Here is a 26,230-nt window from a genome sequence, read left to right as displayed (position 1 = left end):
CAATGAAGAATTCCAAAGACCAGTCTGAGGCCCTCAGAGAAGAAATACATATAGACAACTCTCAAAAGGCTTTATTGAATAAAGAATTCTCTAAAACAAGATATATTAAGCCTGCATTGCATGAAATGAAGCTGAACACACAGCTGAACATCAAATGGTAAGCAAATTAATATGTCTTGATAAAATTGTATGTGAAGCTGTCATGCAAGACAGCACTTACAATCACCTGTGGAATGTTTTAAAAGGCATTAGAAGAAGTGGGTAACTTTTCTTGTACAGGTTTCAGGTCAATTACACAGGAATTATGTAAACCCCCTTCACCCTCTCCTGCTTCTCCAAATAAAATCTTAATTTGAACATGAAAAATGCCAGTCATCCCATGAGACTGCAAAACTCACCACAGAATGTAAGATCTGAATTAATATGCATTATATAGAGCAAAGCCAACAATGCCTATTATTGCCAAGTTCACATAGGCACATTTCATAGTTTACCTCTAAGCATATCTTTAAGGTTGTGTAGTGTTCCCAACTGCTGTTTTCAGTACAACTGATCAGCTAAGTATGACTCTGCCTTGAAGAAGGAAAATATGTTGTCTCAGCAATAGGATTGCTGCTATAGTACATAAGAGAAAAAGAAAACTCATCATAATTAACAGAACTATTACTTATTATTCAATAAATTGGAGGATGCATTTTAAAAGAAAAGATAATTTACTCTCACAGTGTCTTCAAGCACAAATCACAATGTTAGGTTATCAGGCTGCTGTTAGCATGGTCACTGCTACTGTTAGGTAGTTCTACAGTGTTAATTCCAGTATCTTTGCTTTGCTTTTCTTGCTACCTAAAACCCTTTGAGAAGTCTGTTTATCATTACAGTGGGAAAAAAGGCTGAGTACAAGCCAGAAAGGATACTTCCTGCCTGTCCTCCCCACTTTGACCATGCACTATAACTGACATGGTTCTGTTCCCTTTAGGCTGAAGAAAGCCCCACCAGAACCACCTGATCACTAGAAGATATGGTGGTGAGAACAGTGGATGAAGAGACATGGGAAGAGCTTTGTAGCTCAACTGGATCACAGTAAGCCTCTTCTTCCTCATCCTCTTCCTCCTCCTCCTCCTCTTCCTTCTCCTCCTCCTTTCTCATATGATTCTTAACAGTCTTAAATAAGACGTAGAACAGCTCAACGACATTCAAGACAAAAGACACCACTGACACCACCAACATGAAGAGGATGAAGATGGTTTTTTCTGTGGGGCGAGAGAGGAAGCAGTCCACCCGATGTGGGCAAGGAGCTTGCTCACAGATGTAAACGGCACTCAGAGTAAATCCATAAATGGACCACTGGATCAGGAGGAAGGCCATCTCGAAGACAGACTTGAAGAAGATGCTGGCCATGTAGGTAAGCAGCAATCTGCCTCTCATTTCCACCTTACTACGTTCTTCACTGCCACGCTTGAACTCCTTTCCTGCCATTTTCTGCCTGTGCCTTTCCACGCTGGCCCTGTTAAAACGAGCAACTTCCTGTTCCTCCTCTTGCTTCTTCATACTCTTATTCTGTCGAATCACATAGTACACATGGGCCAGGTATAAGAGTGTAGGCACAGATATGAATATGACCTGCAGGACCCAGAGGCGCACGTGAGAGATTGGGAAGGCTCTGTCATAGCAGACATTCTCACAGCCAGGCTGCTGAGTGTTGCAATGGAACTCAAACTGCTCGTCACTCCAGGCTGACTCGATGGCAGTGCCCAGGAGCAGGATGCGGAAAATGAAAAGGACCTTGATCCATACCTTTCCTCCAGCTGTGGAGTAGGGTTGAACCTTTTCTAGGAGCTGGTGTAAGGCATTCCAATCACTCATGTTGCCTGTTCGTTGTTCTTGCACTTAAAAGGTGGGCACACCAAGCGAGTGCACGCCTTGGAGGATGAAGTGAAATAAGACAGTAAGTTCAAGAGTCATACCTGCCTAAAGTTTAAAAGCCTACTACTGTTTGGTACCTTCCCTACTCTCCCTAATAAAAAAAAGTGCTGACACCAGGTAAAAAGCTTATATAAATTCATTGTCACAAATGCTAAGTGCTCCTATACCAGAACATATGTGTACCTATAATGAAACAAATTACATAAATAGAAAAACAAATAAATTTAAAGGTCTCTTTCTCAGTATAAAACAATTGCCAAAAATAATGAGTCAACTGTTTGGCATATTAACAATTCATACTCATACACTGATTGATGCAGCAGCAGAAGTTGGGCCAACATTTCCCAAAGAGACAGTGATATTCATTCATCCATTATTTATTCAGTGTCTACTAGGGAAAGACACTACAATAGGCATGGGCTCTTACTGCTGAGTAAAACAGAATATACTTGTGGAACTTGAAATCAACTGGGAAAAAACTAGATCATTTCAAATATGGTGTCTTGCTGGTACATGCCAGTAATCTCAAGCCCTTAGAAGGCTGAAAGAGAAGGCTCACTGAGAGTTCTAGGCCAGCCTGGGTTGCCTATTTAGTTATCATGAGCTACAGAATAAGATCTTGTCTTAAAAAACTACAGCATTTTATTAAATCTACACTATAATTGATTTTTAAAAGATAAATGATTTTTCAATTCTAAAAGAAATCAAGAAATCCAGTATAGGACACATCCTACGTCTTAATTTCAAAATTGTGTGTGTGTGTTATATAATTAAAGGAAGGCACAGTGAACATGTAAATATGCAATAATTACACATGTAAGTAAATGCTGAGAAGATAACAACAAGGAGGCACTGACAGAGAATAAGGTAAGAAAACCCCAGCCAGACTGATTAGAGATAGCCACACAAGATGCAAGAAAATTATTGCTTGATGAGAGAAAGAGCAAACAAATTAAAGGTAAAGAAGTCTCTATATCCAAAACACTAAAAGGCAGGAAGTGTAAAGGTTGACACAGTGGGCAGTATAAGAGGTGAAGGTCACAGAAGAGCTATGTTAAACACCATTTAGAGAAGCCCTGGGTGCAGAGACAAAGATTACACCATGAAACTAGGACAAGACTGAGGCACTGGAAGACATTACAAATGATTATCTGAGGCTTCACAGAGTGAGTGGGAGGCCTGACAGGACAGGATTAGAGCAGGGACAAATAGATCAGGAAGCGGATGGGAACTCTGTGCTAATGGATAGCAAGCGAGTTTTGATGTGAAGAGGCTATCAAGAGTGATAGGGACCTGGAGAGATGGCCCAGCAGTTAGAAGAAGATAATTAGGGTACACGAAGGGCTTAAGATGAAAACATTTTCAGAGGACCATTGCTACCATCTCCTAGTCTACTGAGTGTGGGTGGAAGCTCCTATGATGTAAAATGTGAGCCATACAGTTCTGAACACCTGCTAGTCGTCATCCATTTCCTTCCAAGAGCCTCTATTTCTTTGTGACAAAGTCCTCAAAGCAAAAGCAAAATGAAGGGCTTTCTGTCTCCAATTCAGAGCATAACAAATGTGTCTCACCATGAATGGACCACTGATAATTTTTATAGAACAAACAACCAGTATTTTAATTAAATATTTTCAATGCAACAAATCATTTATAAAGTAATTTTCATCTGTTGAGTTAAAATTATATTCATCATACTTAATATTTGAATTTGCCTTCTTCAGAAAACATTTTCCCAAACATACTCATTGGAAATAATGGGGGTATAATAAAACAGAAAAATAATATTTCTTAACACAAACACAGTTAGGAGTTTGCCAATTAATAATCAATTTCAAACATCTAAAAACTAATTTGTTTCTTCGTTTTAATGGCCATTCCTCACAGTACTTTCTGTGAGAAAAACAATTTAAAATGAACCCTAGAAAAAGGGCAAGGTTAACAAAATTTACAATGTGTCAATCACCTGAGAGAGTTTGTAACTCTTATCCAAGGGTAAGAACAGAAGCTTCCTCCAAATTAAAAATTTTAGCAAGTTATCAAATTACAAGGCTTCAAAGTACACAGAGTACTTTCTCAGCTAGATAAATAACACATTTTACATGAACTGTCCTCTGTTGCACAGATTATAAAAGTAGTCCTATTAAGTGAAAGTCACCAAGATCTAGAGTTTATAATTAGTTCCTTCCTCAAGGCTAACTGAGAACAAGTCATTGGCAGTATAAGACTTCCACTTTTATTCTCACTCATTTTTCACATTCCAAAGAGCTTCATCTCTAGACATTTAAAAGTGCCTTAGAAACTGAGATTTTTTTTTTTTTTGCAAAAACAAATAGAGTGACATAGTAAAGAAAATCCCCAGAACTACTTTAGCAAAGTCTATAAAAAGTGGCTGACAAGTCAAAAAACCAATGCCGGGAATCAAGAGTCACAATATTTTTAGTTAATTCGGGATACAGTTCTTAGCAATTTTCAAGAACTAGATAAAGTTCTTAAGGTTTTCAATTTTTTTTTGTTCTGAAAAAGTTCTTACTAAACATATGAAAATAGAGATCTAAGATTCAAAAGGATTGAAATAACTGAGAATGAGTCATCTTTGCTAAGCAAATGGTTCACAGGAAAGTTTAAAACCCTCTTGCAGAACATTATTTTTAAACTGGACAAGATCTTTCTAATTTTAAAATATAAACGTAGGACTTCCAGTTTGAGCTCCAACACATGCGGAGCTTAGACCTCATCATTCCTGTCATCACAGCAAGAGAGACCCTAATGACTTTCAAGTCAGCAAGTCTGCTCCAACCTGCCAGAGAATCGAGGACACAGAGCAAGAGAGTCCGCTATCTCTAGATGGATAGAATCATGGAATCACACCCAAGACACTTACCTGAGGCAGAAGGCACTAGAGTAAAATATTAGTAATGAAAATAAATCTGCCAAGTGCTAAGTGAGACCAGCTTGTAGTATGAGCGCTCCACAGAGAAGAGACCCTTCCACTCTCGCAGCTTCGCCTCTGGGAATCTGAAATCTCCTCCCCTTTGTAGGAGAGGAAAAGTAACCATTCTGAAACATCCCCAGGATGTAAGAGCCAATAAGAATCTCTTCCATGCGGGGCGTGGTGGTGCTTGCCTTTAATGCCAGCATTTGAGACATAGATACAGGTTGAGGCCAGACTGGTCAGGGAGAGTTCCAGGACACCCAGAACTACACAGAGACCCTGTCTCAAAATAAAACAACAGAATCAAAAACAAACAATAAAAAAGTTCTTCAGGGATGAAGAATGTAAGTACTTTTGAAGTGCAAAAGTATAATTTTCAAATAAACTCATTCTTGTAACCCAGGCCCTTCCATACTTGGAATCCCCTGCCTCAGCCTCCCAAATAGCTAGGATTAAAAGTCTGCACCATCTGGCCCAGTTCAAATAAGTTTAGAATGTTCTTCAATAACAAAGGCTAACACTCTCAAACAAAATGCATCAGAAGCTTATATATTCTGGAAGAAGGGGAAATAATTAGCTCCAGTCCAAGTTGTTATTCTCATTTCACTTAAGAAAAGGAGAAGATGCAGTAGCCCTAAAAACGTTTAGGAAGGATATAGCTGAGGACTTGTGCCCAGCTGAAGCCCTAGGTGACAAAACACTTCCCCATTTCACTCTTTCTCACCATTTCAACAGAGTTCTAGTACAGAACAGTGGATCACCACCAAAAAGTGACACAGGCAAGATCTAATAGTTTCAGGAAAGGAACAGCCCCAAAAGCAGAAAACAAATATACAAAAGACACTAAAGCAGTCATTCTCAACCTGTGGGCCATGACCCCTCTGGGGTTGCATATCAGATATTTACATTACAGTTCATAAGAGTAGCACAATTAGTTATGAAATAGCAACGAAATAATTTTATGATGGGGGGTGATCAACACAACATAAGGAACTGTATTAAAGGGTTACAGCATTAAAAAGGTTGCAAATCACTGCATTAGATGAAACTGAAGGCAGTAACTTCTAACATTAGAAAGGGGCCAGTGAGGTGATATAGCTTAGCATGTAAGGGTACCTGCTTGCCAACCCCAAGAACCTGAGTTAAATTCCCAGACCTTACATTGTAGCAGCAAAGAATTAATCTCTGACCTGCATGTGTGCAGCCATACACTTGCATGCACACACACAACCTGAATGAACGAATGGGAAATGTTTAATGGCCCAGTTCCTGGCTGAGGAACATACAACTCTTACTAAAGGCCTACTTTTTCAGTTAGTAGCACCCAATATACCATATCCAGTGCGCACACACACACAATACAAGGCATACAAAAGAGCAAGAAAATTATCTAAATAAACAAAGGAAGTATCAGAACCAGATGAAGATATGGCACAGACTTGAGAACTGTCACATAAGGAATTTAAAAGATCTAGGAATAAACCAAACATTATGGTTCTTGCCTATAATCCTAGCACTCAGAGGGTGATGCAGGAGAACCACTAGTTTAAAGCCAACTAAAGCTACATAGTAAGGCACTACATCAAATGAAACCAAAATTATGATTAAGGTATTAAGAACTCAAAGTATGCCTTTAATCCCAACACTCAAGGGGGAAAGATAGGCAGATGGATCTCTGGGTTTGAGGCCAGCCAGGGATACACAGTAAGACCCTATAACTCAAAAAGAGAAAAGAATGTAAGAAAGAAAGGGAGTGGGGAGAAATGAACTTTCCGACACTCCTACAACTATTCAAAAAGCTTAGAACAGCAAAAGCTTGTTGAAAGAGCAGGTTGTGATAAGAAAGTACTGAGCTGCCACCTCCCGCACCTCCCAGCAGAGCTCACAAAGAGAAGAGAAACAGAACACAACTTCCTCAGCCTGATAAAAGGCTCCTTTCCCCCCTTTCTTGCTTTGCTTTGTTTCTTTGTTTTTTCTTCCTTTTTTTTTTTAAAGAGGAAGCTTGCTATGCTGCTCAGATTGGTCTGAAACTCAAAAGATTGGCCTACAGAGTAGAAGGGCATTGAGTAAACTGGACTACAAGTATTTACCAACATTCCTGCTTAAGGATATTTTTGAACACCGTAGTTAACATCATGTACTGGAAAGGTAATGGTAACTGAAAGCCTTCCTCTAAACAGCAGGAACAAGATAAGACCACCTATTTTGGTCACTTCAACAACATTGACGCTATAGCTACATCAATTAGGCTAGACAAAGAAATAATGTGGAAATGAAAAAGGCAAAGTATCTATTTTCAAAGATGGAAATCCTAAAGAATCTTACCCCCTTTAAAAAACACCCTAATCTACTAGAACTAATAAAGATTTAAAAAGTGTAAAAAATAAGATCCAAATGCAAAATTCAGTAAGCCTCAAAGTGTTAAACATGTACTTTTACCATATGACCCAAAATTGCTGCTACTAGGTATACTCAGTTCCCAAGTACTGAGAACACAAGTGCTTGGATCCTTGTGTGTAAAACAGCACTCATAATAGCCAAAGATGGAAATAATTTTCCATCGGTAGATGAATGGATTGGAATATGTGAGGCATACATCATACATATACAATGGAACACTACAAGAAAGAAGTTCTCATATGTACAACATGGATGAACCCTGAAAACATTATATAAATGGAAGAAGCCAGATACAAAAGGACAAATATTGTACTAATCCAGCAACACAAACTATCTACAATAGATAAACACCACAGAAAAGGAAAAAAAGCTTAGAGTTACTAAGCACTGGGATGGGGTAGGGAACTTTGTGAGACAGTGCTTACTTAAGTTCCAGGCTTCTATTTAGGCTAATGAAAAAATGAAAACAGATGGTAGTAGTGTTTTCATATTGCTATGAACACATATTACTGAACTGTAAAACTTTCATCGCAACTAAAAATAAACAGAAATACTGCCCTATACTACAAACAAAACAATCTTAAAAAGAAATTAAGAGATCAATTTCAGTTATAAAAGCATGAAAATGAATAAGCAAAGAAATGAATAAAATACTTGGGGATTAAATTTCTATGCAACCTTGATCAAAATTCCAATGGCTTCCCTACCTCCAAGAATGGAAAAGCTGACCCTAAAATCCATGATAGAACAAGGTACTTCAATATATAAAAGAGCATTGAAATAAAAAGACTTGGAGGACTTAGACTCTTGATTTGCAATTTCATTACACATTTGTAATAATCAAGACAAGTGGTATTGGTATGAAGATAGGAACAAAGCCCAATGGACAAAAAAAATTAATGGTATGTAATCCTCTACAACTATGGCCAAGTGATTTTTCAACAAAGGTGCCAATACAAGTAAATGCAAGAAAGAATTGTCTGTTCAATAAAAGGTGCTAGTTCACCTGGATATGCATATACAAAGTTATGAAAATAAGATAAAAGCTAGATGTGGTGGCTCATGACTGTAATCCTAACACTTGGGATGCAGAAGCAGGATGATCAGAAGTTCAAGGTCATCCTTAGCCACAAATTGAGTTGGAGAGCAGCCTGGACTATTTGAGACTCAATTTAAAAGAAACAAAAGCAGGGGCTGGGGGCTTTGCTCTGTGAGTAAACTGCCTGCCATGGAAACATAAGTTTAGGAGTTTAGATTCTCAACACCCACATAAAAAGCCAAGCATAGCTGCAGAAATCTGCAACACTAGTACATACGAACATGTACAAGGAAAATGGGACATCCCTGAAGTTTACTACCCAGCCTGGCCAACTGATATGCACCAAGTTCAATAAGAAACAATGTCTGAAGTAAGGCAGAACCAGGCACAGTGGTACATACCTTTAATCTCAGAACTAAGGAGGCAGTGACAAGCAGATTGTTATAAGTTCTAGGGCAGTCTGATCTACAGAATAAGTTCCAGAAGAGCCAGGGCTACGTAGTGCAACTCTGCTTCATAAAAAAAGGTAGATATTGATAGAAGACACCTGCCTTCCATTGGCATGTGCACACACGAATATAAAAGTACATGCTTTACACACCACACACACACACACACACACACACGGACCAGAGGGATGGCTCAGTAGTTAAGAGCACTAGCAGAGCTCTTCCAGAGGTCCAGAGTTGGAGTCCAGGGACCCACACGGTAGCTTACCAACAATCTGTATCTCTTGTTCCAGAGGATCCAACACCTGCTTTAGGCCTCTGTAGGGACTGCGTGCATGTAGTGCATAGACACATGCACATTAAATTAATTAATTAGTTAAAAAATAAAAAGGTTAAACCTCTGTATCACACTATAGGAAAATCAATGAACATCAACTCAAAATAGATCAGGGACCCAATAAATATAAAAGCCAAAATTATACTAGTATTCTATTAAATATAGACAAACACATCTAAACTTTCACATCGTTGGATTTCAGTGTCCTTTAAAGGCAAACAATATAAAGAACAAGTAAATAATATATTGTCAAAATTAAAAGCTTTTGTGCATCAACCACAGTAACAAGAATATGAAAGGCCACCCAAAGAATGAGAGAAAATATTTGCAAACCACATACCTGATGAGAAACTTGTTCTCAAATTAGACAACAAAACTCAATTTAAAAATGGGCAAAAGAATTGAATAGACAATTCCCTAAATAAAATATACAAATGGCTGAACAATTGGTTCAGTGGTTAAAAGTGGTGTTGTACAATCATAAGGACTAGAGCTCAGATCCCTACAACCATATAACTAATAGGCATCCCTACAACCAAGTAACAAACAGGCATATAGCACTCCAGCTCTGAGGGAGAAACAGCAGGATCACTGGTGCTTGGTGACTTCCAGCCTAGCTAGGAAACAAATGTCAAGTTCAAGAGGGGATCCTGCCTCAAAGAAACAGATAGGAAATGATTACAGAAGATGCCTAATGCCTTCTTCAGGCTTCCATGTGTCTATATGCGTGAACATCTGCATGTGCATATATATGCACACACTCACACACAAATAAATCCAGTCTTTTTTTTAAAAAGAAAATGAAACTATACAAATGGCCAATAATGGCCAATAAATAGGTCATTTGAAAAAAATGTTCCAAAATTACCAGTCATAGGGATATGTAAATCAAAACAACAATGAGGTACAACTTTACATCCACTGAGATGGCTAAGATGTTTCAAAAGGAAAATAAAGATATGGAAAAACTGGAGCCTGAGTACATTGCTGTTGGGAATATAGAGTGGTGCTGCTGCTATGGAAACCAGTTAAACATAGAATTTTCATATGATAGTCTCTCCATGCTCGTTATGCACCCTAAAGAACTGAAAACAGAACTCCAATACTTGCACATAAATGTTCATAGCAGCTCTATTCACAATAGTCAAAAGGTAGAAACAACCAGACATCCATTCACTAAAAATACATAAACCAAATATAATAGATGCAAAGAATACATCAAAATGTCATTCTGGCCTGATAAAGAATGAAGTGTTAATACATGGTACAATGTAGGTGAACCTCAAAAAACTTTATGTTAAGCAAAGAAAACCAAATTCAAAAGTCACATGTCATACAATTTCACATATATCAAATATTCAGAATATCTAAGCCCATAAGCACAGAAAGCAAATCCAACTGCCAAGAGGAGAGTTGAAATGGGGCAATTTACACTTAAAAAATATGGAGCTTTCTTTGGGAGGATACAAGAATACTTTCACAGTACTTTAAAGTTTCAATGTACTAAATGTCACTGAAATGTGCATTTGAAATGGTTAATTTATATAAAGTGAATTTCATATTAATGGGGGGGTAATACTATGACTTAACTATCACCTCTACAAAAAATCAATTTGTATGGACCTTAGAAAATTAAACTACTTAAGCAACAGTTTCCCTCACATAAAAGAAGGACAATTCTTTCTAACTTAAAGTTAGGAGGTAAAGCAGCTAATACAATACATGAATGAGAGACTTTAAATGGAGGTTATTGTTGTGACTTATTAATAATGTATTTATCTCTACTTGACTTATGCAAGAAAGATATTCAATTGTTTTTTCTTGAAAGAATTTTATTTTTCACATTTCAAGGATGTCCTTCACTTAATCTGAAGCTTGTGTTCTTCGTTCTCAAGAAGAGTACATTGTGCTTTGTTCATCTTTGGGAGGAACAACAGCTATTCAAGCCACTGATTTGTATAAGTTTCTGTATGCCTGATTCTCAGAATATTCTACTTCTCACCAAACACAACTTCCCATGTAACCATTTAAAGAATTTACCCAAACTGAAATAAAAGGAAAAGTAATTTTCAGTGAAAAATCCCATACCTTATTAATCTTAACTCCTTAGGCTCCAAGAAGCAGATAGAAAACAGATTGTTGGTTCACTGAGATTGTGTACTATTTCTGCCATATTCTCCTAGTTGGGGTTTGCTTAACAATAGAAATAAGCAAATTTCTTTGTAAAAGGCAGATGATAAGTACTTTAGGCTTAGTGGGTCTTATAATAAAACTATACAGCTCTTTAAGTGTATTAAACAAAGCAGCCACAGAAATAGCACACATAAACTGAATGAGTATGTGTTAATAAAGTTTTAATTAATAAATTTAATAAAGTTTTATTAATAAAATTAATTAATTTAATAAAGTTTTGTGTTCCAACAAAACTTTATTCAAGAAATAGAGTGTAGATCTGATTTGGCCCATGCATGGTAGTTGGCAAACTTTAGATCTACATCTCAGGGTAATTTCTCTTACCCATCCTAATATAGTGGCCTTAAACTTAAAGGAAATGACCAGTGCCTATAGTCAAGTTTGTACTGTGCCATCTGAGTTCTCTGACCCATCATATTATCACCACAAGGATTCTAGACCTCCAGAGTTTGTAAAAGAGCTTCCTACTGCCCCATTTTCATTTGTTATGCTAGCAACAAATGGTGCTGCTTCCTAACTCCATTCTCAGCTTTGTGCAGTTGTCTTAAGGGGCACTAAGAAATACTGTACTTTCCTATGGCCTTATTACTGACAAGAGTTTTTCATAGGCTTAAATAGGGAACTTAGCAGAAAAAAAGAGGTTTCACATTTTCCTTTCAATTGCCATCTTCTACAGCATTCAGATTGACTCCTTAACTACATTTTAAGCTCCCTGACAAAAGGAAACGTAACCTTACATGTGTTGGTTTAGCTAACTAACTTTCTCAAAAGAATTCATTCTTATTGAATTAGAAGAGCACCGTCCTAGCTAAGTGGCTGATATTTTGTCAGCACTCCATAGATTTTTTTTTTTTTTTTTACTTAAGCAGATATGTGTTAAAATTTGTTTTTAATGTCAGGCCTAGAATACATTGCTTTAAAGAAAAAGTTGTGTCAGTGAGATAGCTCAGCAGGTGAAAGTACTTCCCAACCAAGCCTAGCAACTTGAGTTCAATTCTTACAGCCTACATACACAAAGGTGGCCACTGACCTTTACACATGCATGTGACACATGACACCTCCAACACGTGTATCCATGTGTGCATGTGTCAAGAGTACATTTTTAAGTTCTTGATTTTTTTCTAAATGAAAATACTTTACCATATAAAATAAATCCTTAAATTAAGAGATACTAAAGTTCAAAAGTACCATAAGATATGAATGATATCTACTAATCATATGTACTTTGGAGTTAAACTTTTTTAGAAATAGATCACCCTGCACAACTTTCCACTTACTGTTTTCAACAGCTGATAGACTATACTTATTATTTAACCATATCCACTAAATGGGCATTTATTAATTAGCTTTTTCTTGTGTTATCAGTGAACATATTTTTCAAGCCTGTGCAGAAAAATAATCCATATTGATTTTTACTACTGAAGTTCTGAAGAAAAGTAGCATTAAGGTGATGGTATAAATTACTTAACCGCAGACCTTTGTCAGAGATAAGAAATCACTCCTTTTTCCTCCATGACAAGGTTTCACTGTGTAGGCCTGGTCATCCTAGAACTCTGTAGACCAGATTGGCTTCAGAGATCTGTCTGGCTCTGCCTCCCCAATGATGGGAATTGAAGGCGTGTACCACTATCACCCAGCTTGAAATCACTCATCTTAAGAAGATGGAGAAAGAATGTTTTTGTCTTAGAACTAATTATATCATCATTTGCATAAAAGGAATTTAAAGTTCACCGTATAAATGCTTAATAAATAATAACCGACTGAAATGAGGAACTGAAAAGAAGCATATAGAAGAGAGGTGGTACCAAAAAGCTAGACTTGGTCCCTAACAAGGAATCTGAGATGATCCTGGCCATTTGAATGTGGAAAACTGAAAAAGCAGCCTGGGGAACAAATCCTTTACAGAGGGTAAAAACGATGGTTTAGAAACTGAGCCAGGGTCAGGCATGGCGGTACATGCCTTAGCATATCAAGTTCCAGGAGAGTCAAGACTAAATAGCAAGTCCCTATCTAATAGAAAGAAAGAAGGGAGTAAAAGAAAGAAGGGAGGAAGGAAGGTATGGAAGGAGGGAGGAACAGGCAGATGGAAGAGACAGAAGAAAAGATAAAATAAGCAAGCAAACAAAAACCCAAAGTCTTTAGTGTAGACAGAGCTAGTAAATTCTAATGAGTATTTTTTGTTGTTGTTGTTCTATTAACTAAGAAACAATCATAAAACAAAATCTAGATGAGGATGATAAAGATTAAGGCAATCAGGAAGCAAGAAAAGGTCCAAATTCTTCTACTTCCCTAAAGAAGTCAGATCTGCCTGAAAAATAACCTTTATTTCTTTTGTTGATGTAGAAATATGGGCAGTTTTCCCTATCAATAGGTTAGCAGATGGATGGGCTTGACAGCCCATTTCTGTAACTCTCATAAAGCAGAGACTGAAGCAGAAAGAATGCCAAAAGTTCAATGCCAGCCTGCACTACATAGTGAGGTCCAGTATATTACATTGTCTCAAAAATAAAGTAAAAAAGAACTACAGAGAAGTAAGGTTTTAATGAAAGCTTTACAGTATTTCAGAAAACTAATTAGCTCAACAATAGCAACAACTACAAAAAAAACAGGTCAAGAGCAGAAACTGAGTGAACTAATTGTTCCATACGAGTGCCTCTATAAAACAAGGACAAAAGATATTTTCTTTATTAATGATTCCTATTATCTTTGCTCTAAACCTGAAGTCCAGTGGCATCTCATTAATCTCCATAACCTTCAGTAAATTAAATCGTTTAAAACAGATTATAATGAAAACTGCAAACTTTTTCCAGTTTTTTACAATATTTATTAAACCCTAAGCTTCTCTGTGATTTTAACACACAAAGCAGAAACCTTGATATTTACTTAAATAAAAAGAAAGCAATGATGAAGAAAATAATATAACAAACTTCTATTCTACTGTTTTTTTTTTTGTTTTGTTTTGTTTTGTTTTTTGTTTTTTTGAGACAGGGTTTCTCTGTGTAGTCCTGGCTGTCCTGGAACTGAAGTCTAACCAGGCAAGATGGCTCAAGCTTGTACTATTAGCACTCAACTGACTAAGACAGGAAGACCAAGGCTAGCCTGGGTTTCATAGTAAGTTTCAGGAAAACCTGGATTACATTATGAGGACACCTTAGAGTTTCTATTGCTCTGAAGGAACACCATAGCCACAGCAACTCTTATAAAGGATAACATTCAATTGGGGCTGGCTTACAGGTTCAGAGGTTTAGTCCATTGTCCTCATGGCAGGAAGCATGATGGCACACAGGTAGACATGGTGTGGAGAGTAGCTGAGAGTTTTACATCCTCTGGCAGCATGAACAGAGAGACACTGTGCCTGGCTTAAAAATCTGAGACTTTAAAGTGCATCCCAGAGACACACTTCTTTCAACAAGGCTGCACTTACGCTAATAAGGCCACACCTCCTAATTGTGCCACCCAGTACCAGCAGAGCATATGGGGACCATTTTCATTCAAACCACCACACCCCTTATCTAAAAAAAATCCTTTAAAAACCAACAAGGAAGCCTTATGACAAATGATAAACTGTGACAACTGAGTAATGAACAACTAAGAATGTCTCCTCGGAACAGACAAATAAAGTTATTTGTTACTAGTGTTTTAGAGTTGCTATTGTGATGAAACGTCATGAGCAAAAGCAACTTGTTCATTATCAAAATCACTAAGGGCAGGGACTCAAAGGCAGGAGCTGATGCAGAGGCCATGGAGGGGTGCTGCTTACCTGCTCATCATGGCTTGCGCAGCCTTTCTTATGGAACTCAAAATCAGCAGCCCAGGGATGGCACCATCCACAGTAGACTAGGCCCTCCCCCACTGGTCATTGAGAAAATACACTGATCTTACAGAGGCATTTTCTCAACTGAGGTTCCCTCCTCTCAGATGATTCTAGCTTGTGTCAAGTTGATATAAAACTAGTGAGCACAACTGGTAAATATTTAATCAATTAAAAAAAAAACATGTGCCCATTTCACTTATAGGAAATTTGATATGTGGCTCATTGTAGTACATGAATTTTTTTTACCTCTAAATCCTCATCATAGGTCCTCCTATAATCTTTAGACTTCTGATAAATACTATCTTTCAAGTTCTTCCTTCCCTCCTAGTCTTCTTTAGATAAAACAATTTCAGTAGCCCATTCATCCAGCTCTGTACTCCCTCTTGTAAGTATCCTATCATTTCAAAACTCCGTTTCATCCTCAAGTTACCTACTTCTAGAAGCAGAAGAGCCTCATTTCTCTACTTAATAGATAACATGATCATGGCCTTCTTCCATGGCTCATTTATTAGTGGCTTCTTAACTGTAAAATGGGGACAAAACCAGAACTGTTGTACAGAGATTGAAATATCTACAGAGTGTCTAGTATATGGCAGTGTTTAATATGTGGTGTGTACAGGGTTTATTTTTTAACATTTTCAAGTGTGTGTGTGTGTGTGTGTACATGAATGAAGGTGCTCACAGAGGCTAGAAGGGTCAAATCCCTCTGCAGCTAGAGTTACAGGCTTGTAAGATACCTAATGTGGTTGCTTGGAACCAAACTCAGGTCTTCAAGAAGAGCAGAGGGATAAGAGGAATCATATATATATATATATATATATATATATATATATATATATATATATATAAAAAGAAAACCACTAATGTATCTGTGTAGGGTAAAGGTCAAAAAATCGTGCATTTTCCAAATAAGAGTACTTTTAAGTCATTATAAGCAGAAGCTTAGTAGTCATTGTTAAGACTTTTTCATATACATGTCAATGTGTACACATAACAAAAAAAAGTTATCAAAAAAAGCACAAGCTGTATATTTTCACTTGGGTAACATTTCAACCACTAAACTAAAAGACATAGTTTTAGAAAATGAACACAGGATATAAAACACTTGCCTCCAAACCCCAGAACCTATGTAGTAGAAGGAGAGAACAGAGAGAACCCACTTCTGCAGACTGTCCTCTGACCTCTACATGTCACACTATGATGTACCACACCACAAGCAAGCAAGCAAAGTCTCCTGTAAGTTACCTAAAAGCCTTAGGTGCTGAAGTCTAAAGAGAACACAAATTGGTTATTCAATACTAAATGGTCAGCACTGAAAACATACAACACATACAAAAAGCATTATACAGACTGAGAAGGTTGTATTTATGCATTTAGGAGTACACACACATACACACAACTAATGAGAAAAAGAGACAATAAATGTGAAATGAAACAAAGAGGCATATGGGAGGGTTGGAAGGGAGGAAAGAGAAGGTGAGAAATGATATAATTATATTATCGTCTCAAAAATTGCTTTTTAAAGTATTTTTTAATTTATTCACTTTACATCCCACTCACTGGCCCCTCCCAGACATCCCTTCCCACAGTCCTTACCCCAAATTTCCCCTCTCCTTCTCCTCTGAGAGGGTGGGTCCCCCTGGGTATCCCCCAACCCTGGCACATCAAGTTGCCGCAGGGCTAGGTGCATTTTCTCCCACTGAGGCCAGACAAGGCAGCCCAGCTGGAAGAACATATCCCACATGCAACAGCTACTGGGGTTCAGTTGTTCAGGACCCACATGAAGACTAAGCTGCATGCCTGCTACATATGTGTAGAGGAGGTCTAGGACCTCCATTCTCCTGTATCTCTCCACCAACCTTCATTAGACCTGAGGATCCTGAACCACACCGATAAGTTCCCATCTCCAACCCATCTTCCCTGCTCTCTGATGCCTCTGGGGCATGTCAAGGTACCCTGAGCCACCTGCTATCCCCTTCATCAGACTTGCAGAGCCTGAACCATACAGGTTAGCTTCCTTTCCCCCATCCATCTTTCCTGCTTGTTGAGTCCTCTGGGGTATGTCATGCTGCCCAGAGTAGCCTGCTATCCCAGGTGGGACACCTCCATTCTCCTGCCAGCTATCTAGCTACCTTCATAAAAAAAAATAGTTTAAAAAAAACCCTAAGTATCGTCTTTGCCCTGAAATAGCTCATCATACTATGTTCAGAAAAGACAAAACATACTTGACCTCTAAACCTCTTATCAGTACACAGACCTAAAGTAGTTTTATTTCATACTTGCTTAGAGATATATTATGAACCACTTAATTATATATTTAATTATACTATAATATTTATTATTATAATTATACAAATTCACACCTAACAATGGTTGATCTATGGTTACAAAATAGATATATTTTATATGATATATAAAATTATTTATATGATATAAATAATTCAAGATATAATGCCTAAAATTTTAAGGATCTCACTAAAATGTTGATATGGAAATATATTGGTACAATTTTTTTATATAATGAACACATAAAGAGGATCACATATATTTTACCTATAACATAAACGTCATAGCAAACTGTTCATTCGATTCTAAAGCATAAGTCCCATGAGGCACACTGGATTCCCTATTTTTATATATTGGAGCATAGATTTGAAGGTCTGATTTTAGTTGGGAAAACGATATACTCTAGCAAGTCAAATGACTAAACAGCTGTTGATGCTAAAATGAGTTTCATATTATTCTGAGTTAGGGCCTAATTTATGCTTTAAATTTTCCATCCTGTGATAATCTTTTTAGATGCATTAAAACGGAAAAGCAACAATACCTTGAATGCTGATCAGAGCCTCTCACTTAGTGAAGAGCAGGAAAAGATAAATTTTAGATACAAGCTCAGGCTGACAGACTTGAACTCTTGATCCTCCTGCCTTCATCTCCCAAGTGCTGGAATCACAGGTGTGTGCCACCATGCTGCTTTATGCTGTACTGTGGATTAACCCTAGGTTTTTCTATATGCCAGGTAAATCTCTACTAAATGAGCTACACCTCCAGCTGGAATATTTTGTTTTTATCTCTCCATTTACTTGCTAGAATATTGTCTTAATATATACTTGGATTGGCTAATACAAAGTACCAGCAATTTGGGACTGAAGGAAAGTAGATGGGAATGGGCATCCTTTGGTTTTGGGAAACCCATTTTGAATGTGAAATCTGAACTCTACTGACTATTACATACAATACGTTGAATTTATAAAGGATGAATATACCGTAGTTTTCTTGCCCTTGTAGCCTATATGAAAATAGTTACTTTAAAAACTAGCTTTTGAGGTTTCTACAGATGAAATCCCATTTTGCTAGTTGTGATGATGTATACTTTATAAGCTCAATTCTTATTTAATATATATATATATATATATATATATATATCATAAGCAAATAATACGTGTGTGTGTGTGTGTGTGTGTGTGTGTGTGTGTGTGTGTGTATGTATTCTAGACATGTCTGGATCTCCTAAATCCTTATGGTTTAAAACCCACCACTAGGACTAAGTACAGATGTAGCTTACTTCATAGAGTCATATTTATAAGATTCCAGGTTCAATCCCCAACACTGCATAACCAGGCTGTGGTGGCACATAAGGGTAACCTCAGCACGCTAGTGCTAGAGACAAGAAATTAGAAGTTCAATGCCATCCATTCCTGGCTACACACTGAGTTTTGAGGCCAGCCTGGGAATTTTTGAGGCCGTCTCAAAAAATAATAATAAAAAGGTAAAACCCACAGTTAAACATTGATGCTTTTGTTTTCAATGTTGTACAAAACAGAGCCATCACAGAAAGGGAAGGATTACATTCACAAAAGAGTAAACTATAACTTGGAAATTAACACCCTATATTTTACAAGTAATACCCACCCAGGAGTTCTTTTTTTTAAGCTTTGGGAATTTATTATAACCCAAGGAAACTCATTAAAAGAAGAGCATTTCATTAGGGAACTTTTCATTTGTTTAATTTCAAACTACAGTAATACTTCTTAATGACGTATTCAGTGTACTAAATTTATTTTGATTACATGTATTTTGAATTCTTAATCATCCTTAATCAAGAGCCAGTAGCATTTAAGCAACTTTTGAGATTTAGTTACTGACAAAGATCTACAGATATTTTCAACATAAAAGTAATTCAAATACCCAAATTCAAGAATTAAGAAGTCATTGTATTGAAATAGATCCATGATGTAAAACACAAAACTATATGGTAATGGATTCTAAAATCAACAGGTAGCAAGTATTTATAAGGAAAAGTTTACATTATTTACATATATATACTAATTTCTGTTGATGGATGATAATATCTTGAGTCCAATAATTTAACTAATTTCAGATCTAAACTATATCACTAAAAAGGAAAAAAAGTCACAAAATATTAAAGCCTTGATCTTAATACAAAATAACATGATGGTAAAAAGAATACTGGATACATTCTGATAGAAATGGAGTCTCTGAGTGGAATACATTCATTCACCAAGTAACAGCTATGAAACCTCAAGTGACTATGAATAATTTATGGTTGCTGTAGTAAAAAACCTCTAAGATTTGATTTATTTTGAGAGTGATCAACTATAGGCAATACTCATAATCATCCATTATTATTCCAATTCCTTATACACAGCCAAACATCTACCCATTCACTATCTTTCAAAACCTAGATGGGAATCTGTCAAGTAATCAACTAAGACTATGTGAAACTCACACAACAAAACTCCTCGCTCATGTGTAACTGAATACAAATTTAATATGGTATTGTCTTGCTTCCTTCCTTCCATCCAACCTCTTTCTTCCCACTATACAACTTTCACCTATACATAAATAGACTGGCTTAAAAATAGTATGCAACTAAAAATAAAAAAAGTAATGGTCACTTACCATGATCACGTTTATCCCCAAAGTTGCCTTTTCTCCGTGTTCACATATCAATTCTATTTCATTAAGCATCACTACCAGAACCAGACAACTTTAATTATATGCCCACATATAAAGAACACTGCTTTAGTTTCAAAACAGCTGAAATACATACATATTTTTCCTTGTAAAAATCATGTACTTGCCTTGTGTCTGCATTTAAGTACAACTCCATAGGCTCCTATAATTAAAAAGAAGTAAACAATCAGAGACATGCATATGAACTATAGTTCTATATTTATATTGCTTATGAGCATATGTTAGAGTAACAACATCTATGACAATATTCTAGAGTGCTAGAATAGCATCATGAGCTACAAACAAATAGAGCAGGGGTCTCATATGTTTTTGTATAACCCCAGAGTACAGACAAATCATTGCTTTAGATAAGTATTCTGAAATGTTTTTCTCTTAAAAGGAAAAAAAACCACACATTTGTTATTTTAAGCAAGACGGGATAAAACAAACGCACACACCATAAGGCTATGAGGCTATGTGAACTGGGCACAGTGGTGCACGCTGCAATTCTAGCACATACCAAGCTGAGATAAGAGGACTGCCATCAGTGTGAAGCCCAGTCTGGACTACATAGTGAGTGGCAAGCCAAATGGGTACACAGCATGAGATCTCAAAATAATGTATGTTTTGAAGCAAATATAAATTAACTCAGTAGGTTCTAAGGAACTTAAAACTTAAAAGCTAATAATTTCCCAAGAGTAAGGTCAAACACAGAGCCTACCCAAAAAAGCTCTCTGTCCCAAGAGCCAAGTATAGCCTTTTCTAGACTACACTAATATACTAACAGGCAATTCTTGGTTGGAGCTAGGGGTGAAATTCAGTGGTAGAGTGATTTTCTTCCATATATGTCATGAGTCCTTGGTTCTATGTCTAGTTTCTCTCTCTCTCTCTCTCTCTCTCTCTCTCTCTCTCTCTCTCTCTCTCTCTCTCTCTCTCTCTCTCCCACACACACACACACACACACACACACACACACACACACCAAAACTACTAGCCTCAGTAATCCCATTAAACAGTACAAGTTGCTACCCTTCTCACAACAAAAGTTCAGCTTATAGGCATAGGCCCCAAGCACTCCCGCTATCTGTTTTATTCGGACATGATCTCTTTCTGTCTCTTGAGTTACTCATCCTGTTATGTAGGTGGTAAGCTCACCTGGCTAGAGGAAGAACAAAGAAACAATACCTTGGCAGGAAAGTACCCAGGATACCGAGGTTAAAGTTACAGTGTGAAACATCTAATTAAAAGAATCAAGCCATAATGTATATGCAATGGTGGATCTCTGAAGAAACACTACAAACATTGTTATTAGCAGACAGGCAAATCCTGCATGCTATTATGAGAAGAAGGTGGACTTGAGTGAGTGATACTGGGAGCTATGTCTCTAAGGGGTGAGGAAACCTTAAAGTTGCTCCTTCATTTTGGTGGAGAGGCATGAGTCTAATAATCATAGCTAAGATGAAACTAGTGATTAGAACTAACTCACAATCACCAGGAAACAATCCACACCAACTTTTCTAGGTGAAAATGCATCATGTAGGCTACAGAAATACATGCTTCACAGATACATTTCCTAAACTCAAAACCAACTGAGTTAATTGTAACCTGAGCCAATACCCAAGATTACCATTAACACATACTTAAAAAAAAAACAAGGTTATAGTATAGACAGTCAGACCCAAACTTTGGAACATTCCCACTTTGTTACACTCTACCTAACCTCTTCCCTTTATTGCATGAGTTTTTAACTGCAATAGCTTTGAAAAATAAATTCTGAAAAAGCAGTGTTTAAAAATTATTTTTTTTTACAGCCAGGTGGTAGTGCATGCCTTTAATCCCAGCACTCAGGAGGCAGAGGCAGGACAGTGAGTTCCAGTATAGTCAGAGCTATTACACAGAGAAACTCTGTCTCAAAAAAACTAAGTAAAAATATTTTTTTAAAATATATAGGGAAGTGTAGGCATGCCACAGTGTGTATGAAGATTAGAAAACAAGTCTGTGGAATCCATTTTTTTCCTCCTACATTGTGGGTCCTGGGATAGAACTCAGGTTCTCAGGATTGGCAGCAAGTACCTTACTGGCTAAGCCATCTTGCTGGCCCAAAAAGGTAAATTTTATAAAACAGGTAAGAGACTGAGAATAACTTGTTGCTGTGTGATATCAATGATGACATGAAAAGGAGTTAATTAGTAAAGGCAAGAGGACCACTTTTTGTTGTTGTTTGAACTTCAGACCTTAAAACAAGCAACAATTAATAATCAGATTTTCATTGTTTCTATTTAGAAGAATTTGTCAACCTAATATTAAAATCTTGAAGAGTGCTGTAAAAAAATTTAAATTCTTTTTTTTTTTTCAGAGCTGAGGACTGAACCCAGGGCCTTGCGCTTGCTAGGCAAGCGCTCTACCACTGAGCTAAATCCCCAACCCCTCAAATTTTAAATTCTTGAAATTAAAAATCTATTTTAAAAACTTAAAATCCAAAATATTTACAACTTCTATTTTTATAAATGTTAAGAAACCATGTTTTCCCTGTTGCTCAACTAAAATCATTTTTACAAATTTATGTAAACTTTATGTAAAATTTATATGAGTCAAATGACTAAGCAAGAAAAATGGTGATTTGTTTTTCTAGGAGTCAAATTTTGAAAAATAAATTGTATTTTATCTAATTGATAGTAGCTTTGGTCATAAAAGCATCATGTTATGCACTACAGAAAAAGAAAAAATAAATGGCATTAAAACTATCCCATAAATATTAATTTATGACATTAAAAATATAAAGAAACTATGTATTTGAAAACTTGTAAACTATAGTCTGTCATTCTCAAAGAAAAGAAGTTATTTATCTATTTGTTTACCACATAGTAATTAAAGTTAGCATATACAAATGAATTTTCAGGTATTTAAAAATAAGCTCAGATGATATAAAATGTAACAATAACAAAAATACATCGACTAAGGAAACCATGCTAGTGAAAAGAATGAAATCAGGTCAGTTTTAAAACAACCCTAACTGCCAGGTATGGTGGCTCATGCCTTTAACCCCAGTACTCCAGAGGCAGAGGCAGGTGTATCTCTGAGTTCAAGGCCAGCCTGCTCTATAGAACAAGTTCCAGGACAGCAAAGGCTACACAGATACTTGGTCTCAAAAATATCTATTAAACGTTAAAGGGTTTTTTTTTTTTAAATATTTTTCACTTAGAGAATAAGACCCACATAGTTGAAGAACAGGGTTTTTTTTTTTTTTTTTACTACTATACATTTAGGTGCATATCTGAATTGATATGCTAAGTTAAGAGGATCTGAATAAAATTTTTGGTGATGTATAAAATGATGCAGTACTCCAAACTTCAAATGTGAAATTTGAACTTACCTTCACCAACAACCCCAAGGATCTCAAATTTATTCATCACATTACCAATGTTAGGAATCTTCATGAAGACAAACTCCTCTTTTGATGCGAGCCACAGAACATGGCACCAAAAAAGGAACTTCTAAACAACTTATTCAGTAAGCAGAAAAAAAATGTCCCAACGAAGAAATTCTCAATGGTTGGCAAGGAACTTTCATACATTTGTTCAACTGTGAAGTAGTAAATGAGCCCCTGGAAGAGCAAACACAATGAAGCACCATTAGTGTTATAATACTCAACCTATCATGCTTCTTAAAATGGTTTTTGATCCGCACTAATGTTTCATATGCTGTTAACGAAAGTAGGAAGAACCTCAAATGAAACGAACCTCTTAGTATTTAAAATTAATACCATGACCACAATTAAGGAAAGAAGGAGCAGTTAATTTCTGAAAATTGTACTTTACCTAGTATCCTCATTCTAAAAATAAGAACAAACATTGTACTCAACCATACGTAGATCTTAGACATTTTTATTTAACAGTGATAGAACCTTTTTATTTAAAGATAGCGTCTCATTACATAGCCCTGGCTGGAACTCAATGAGGTCCACAAGCCTCTGACTCCAGTGTGCTAAGGTGCTGAGGCTAACGCTCTGTGTCATTACGCCTAGATGACAAGAAACTTCTTTATCTAAATTTTGACCCAAATAGGTAAGTATACACTGAATAATGAAACCTCTATCACGTTCCCTTCCCAATTTCCTGTCTTTTCTTTTTAATAACCCAGAGTCTAATTAGTATAGCCAGTATATGCATGGGTAGAGAGTGCCATCCACTGGAGCATGGACAACGTACCCTGGGCCACATCCCTCAACAAAACTGATGGTGTCTATCAACTGCCAATGGCTCCTCTGCTAGGGGTGGGGCCTTATAAGTCCTACCTTTCTCCAGGCAAGAATGAGGGCTTCATTTCTTAGTTACATAAAGGGGAAATGCAATATGAAAGGGCAAGAAAAAGATGTAAATGTTTATGTTCTTACATATACATATTCCCTAGATCTGTTCCCTAAGAGAACATACAGGTAATAATGGCACACCAACAGCTCTGAGCACACTGCATAATCTAGTGAAAAGATTCCCAGTTGTTTGAAGAAGTAACTAACTGGGAAGAAAACTGGGCAGAAAAAGTGCAGAGCCAGAAAGTAAGGAAATGCTTGAGGAACAGCCAGGGCATGTCAAATGGACTTAGGAGCCAAGCTCAACTGACTCATACTGACAGTAAAAATAAGTAAATAAAGATATTACTAAGTTATAATTTATAGAATGAAATAAACATAAGCAAAGCTTTTTTATGAAGTTCTATAACAAATAATAAAGGTAGTGATGGAATTATAAAATCTCCACGTAGCAATCACTCTAGAAATAATTACTTTAGCAAGTGTCATCAATATGTCCTAAAATTTATAATTGAAAGTTACAGGGAAAACGCTATCTTGTGTCAAGCTATCTACCCACAGGCACCTATTAATTACAAAAGGACAAAGTATAATTAAGTAAAGAATTCTGCCCAACACAACCATAATTAAGTGATCAAAGTTAACATGGTCAATAATGAAAGAAACAAACATTACATGTTTCCTGATAGAACATACTACTTACTACCTATGTGGCAATTCTACTAGAAATGTAAAGCCTAAATCTAGCCAGGTATGGTGGTATATGACTGTAATTTTAGCCATTGGGATGTTGAAGAAGGAGTATCAAAAATTTATAACTAGCCTTAGTCAGATTATGAGTTCAAGGTCAAAGAAAAACAAAATTTAAATGCTTACAGATTAGACAGTACTGATTTTGATAATACTGAGGTTATAGAAAATGCTGCTCTAGGGTTTTTGTTTGTTCTAGTTTTTATTTTAAAAAATTGCCCTACTTCTATGAACAATAACAGATTTTAAAAAACAATGTTTTAAAAGAAATAAATTTAAACAAAGAAAATTGTTGCGAATCTCAAAATTTTTTTAAAGGTACCCCACATGATATAGACAGGAAGTGTTCTTTCAAACATGATGGTGGAAATGTAAACTATGATAAGACTTCCAAACAATTAGAAGATGCATACTTGAATGATATTTAAATGTTCTTATCCTGATAAAGATTTGCAAACATATAGAACCTGCAATAGTCAGGGATAGTGAACCACCCCTTTAATCCCAAAACTCTCCAGGAGACAGAGGCAGGAGGAGGATCTCTGTGTGTTCAAGGCCAGCCAGGTCTATCTATACAGTGAGATGCTGTCTCCAAAAAAAAAAAAAAAAAAAAAAAAAAGAAAAGAAAAGAAAAAGAGAAAAGAAAAAGAGAAAGAATACCTGCAACCATGTAATAATGTGAATTATCAGATTTATCAGATACAGCTTTGTTTGGGTTTAATTAAATGTATTGGGCTAAAAAGATGGCTCAGTAGTTCAGAGAACTTTGTTCTTGCAAAGGACCCATGTTTGGTTCTTAGCACCTACATAAATTTGCTCACAAAAGCTTTCAATTTCAGCTCCAAGGGATCCACTGCCCTCTTCTGGCCTCCTGCGGGTACTGCACTCATGTGCACAAACAAAAACTAAAAAAATTTTAAAATACATTCTAAACATATAACAATAAACTGTAGTTATTAATATTTATTTTTAACATTATTAAAACATATTGCTAGGTTCTAGGCTTCCTAGAAAAGTATAGGGTACATGCACACATAAATTGATAAAATGCAGAGGATTCAAAAGAGAGATACAAAGCAGAAACTACAGATATTATCAGTAAACTCA

At 36.5% G+C, this 26,230-nt stretch overlaps 2 protein-coding genes across 7 annotated transcripts in view; both read right to left on the bottom strand.

Moving 5' to 3' along the window:
- The window catches only part of Cdkl5 (cyclin dependent kinase like 5), a 140,646-nt gene extending 117,070 nt beyond the window's left edge, over positions 1-23,576 (bottom strand). For all 5 annotated transcript variants that reach the window (XR_013105811.1, XR_013105812.1, XM_076918313.1 and 2 more), the window contains exons 1-2: positions 23,438-23,576; positions 20,193-20,227 (exon numbers count right to left, since the gene is read on the bottom strand). Coding sequence is in view for 3 of the 5 variants with exons in the window: in XM_076918313.1 (XP_076774428.1) it covers positions 20,193-20,227; positions 23,438-23,501 (99 nt within the window). In the remaining 2 variants the exon portion in view is untranslated. The remainder of the gene's footprint in view (positions 1-20,192; positions 20,228-23,437) is intronic.
- On the bottom strand, positions 57-23,540 carry LOC117694828 (gap junction alpha-6 protein-like). 2 transcript variants are annotated; one of them, XM_076918314.1, is made up of 3 exons: positions 23,438-23,540; positions 20,193-20,227; positions 57-1,919 (listed from the first exon to the last, which is right to left on the bottom strand). In XM_076918314.1, exon 3 carries the CDS (start codon positions 1,861-1,863, stop codon positions 973-975), a length of 891 nt encoding a protein of 296 aa, XP_076774429.1. In that variant the 5' UTR covers positions 1,864-1,919; positions 20,193-20,227; positions 23,438-23,540; the 3' UTR covers positions 57-972. The 2 variants fall into 2 exon arrangements, with proteins under 2 accessions (XP_076774429.1, XP_034341731.1); XM_034485840.2 differs by lacking the exons at positions 20,193-20,227; positions 23,438-23,540 and adding an exon at positions 4,805-7,113.
- Positions 23,577-26,230: the final 2,654 nt, after the last annotated feature.

This window comes from Arvicanthis niloticus, chromosome X (assembly GCF_011762505.2).
Source record: "Arvicanthis niloticus isolate mArvNil1 chromosome X, mArvNil1.pat.X, whole genome shotgun sequence".
In the NCBI taxonomy this organism is placed as follows: domain Eukaryota; kingdom Metazoa; phylum Chordata; class Mammalia; order Rodentia; family Muridae; genus Arvicanthis; species Arvicanthis niloticus.
Note: the sequence above shows the minus strand (reverse complement) of the source record. Positions and strands in the feature narration are given on the sequence as shown.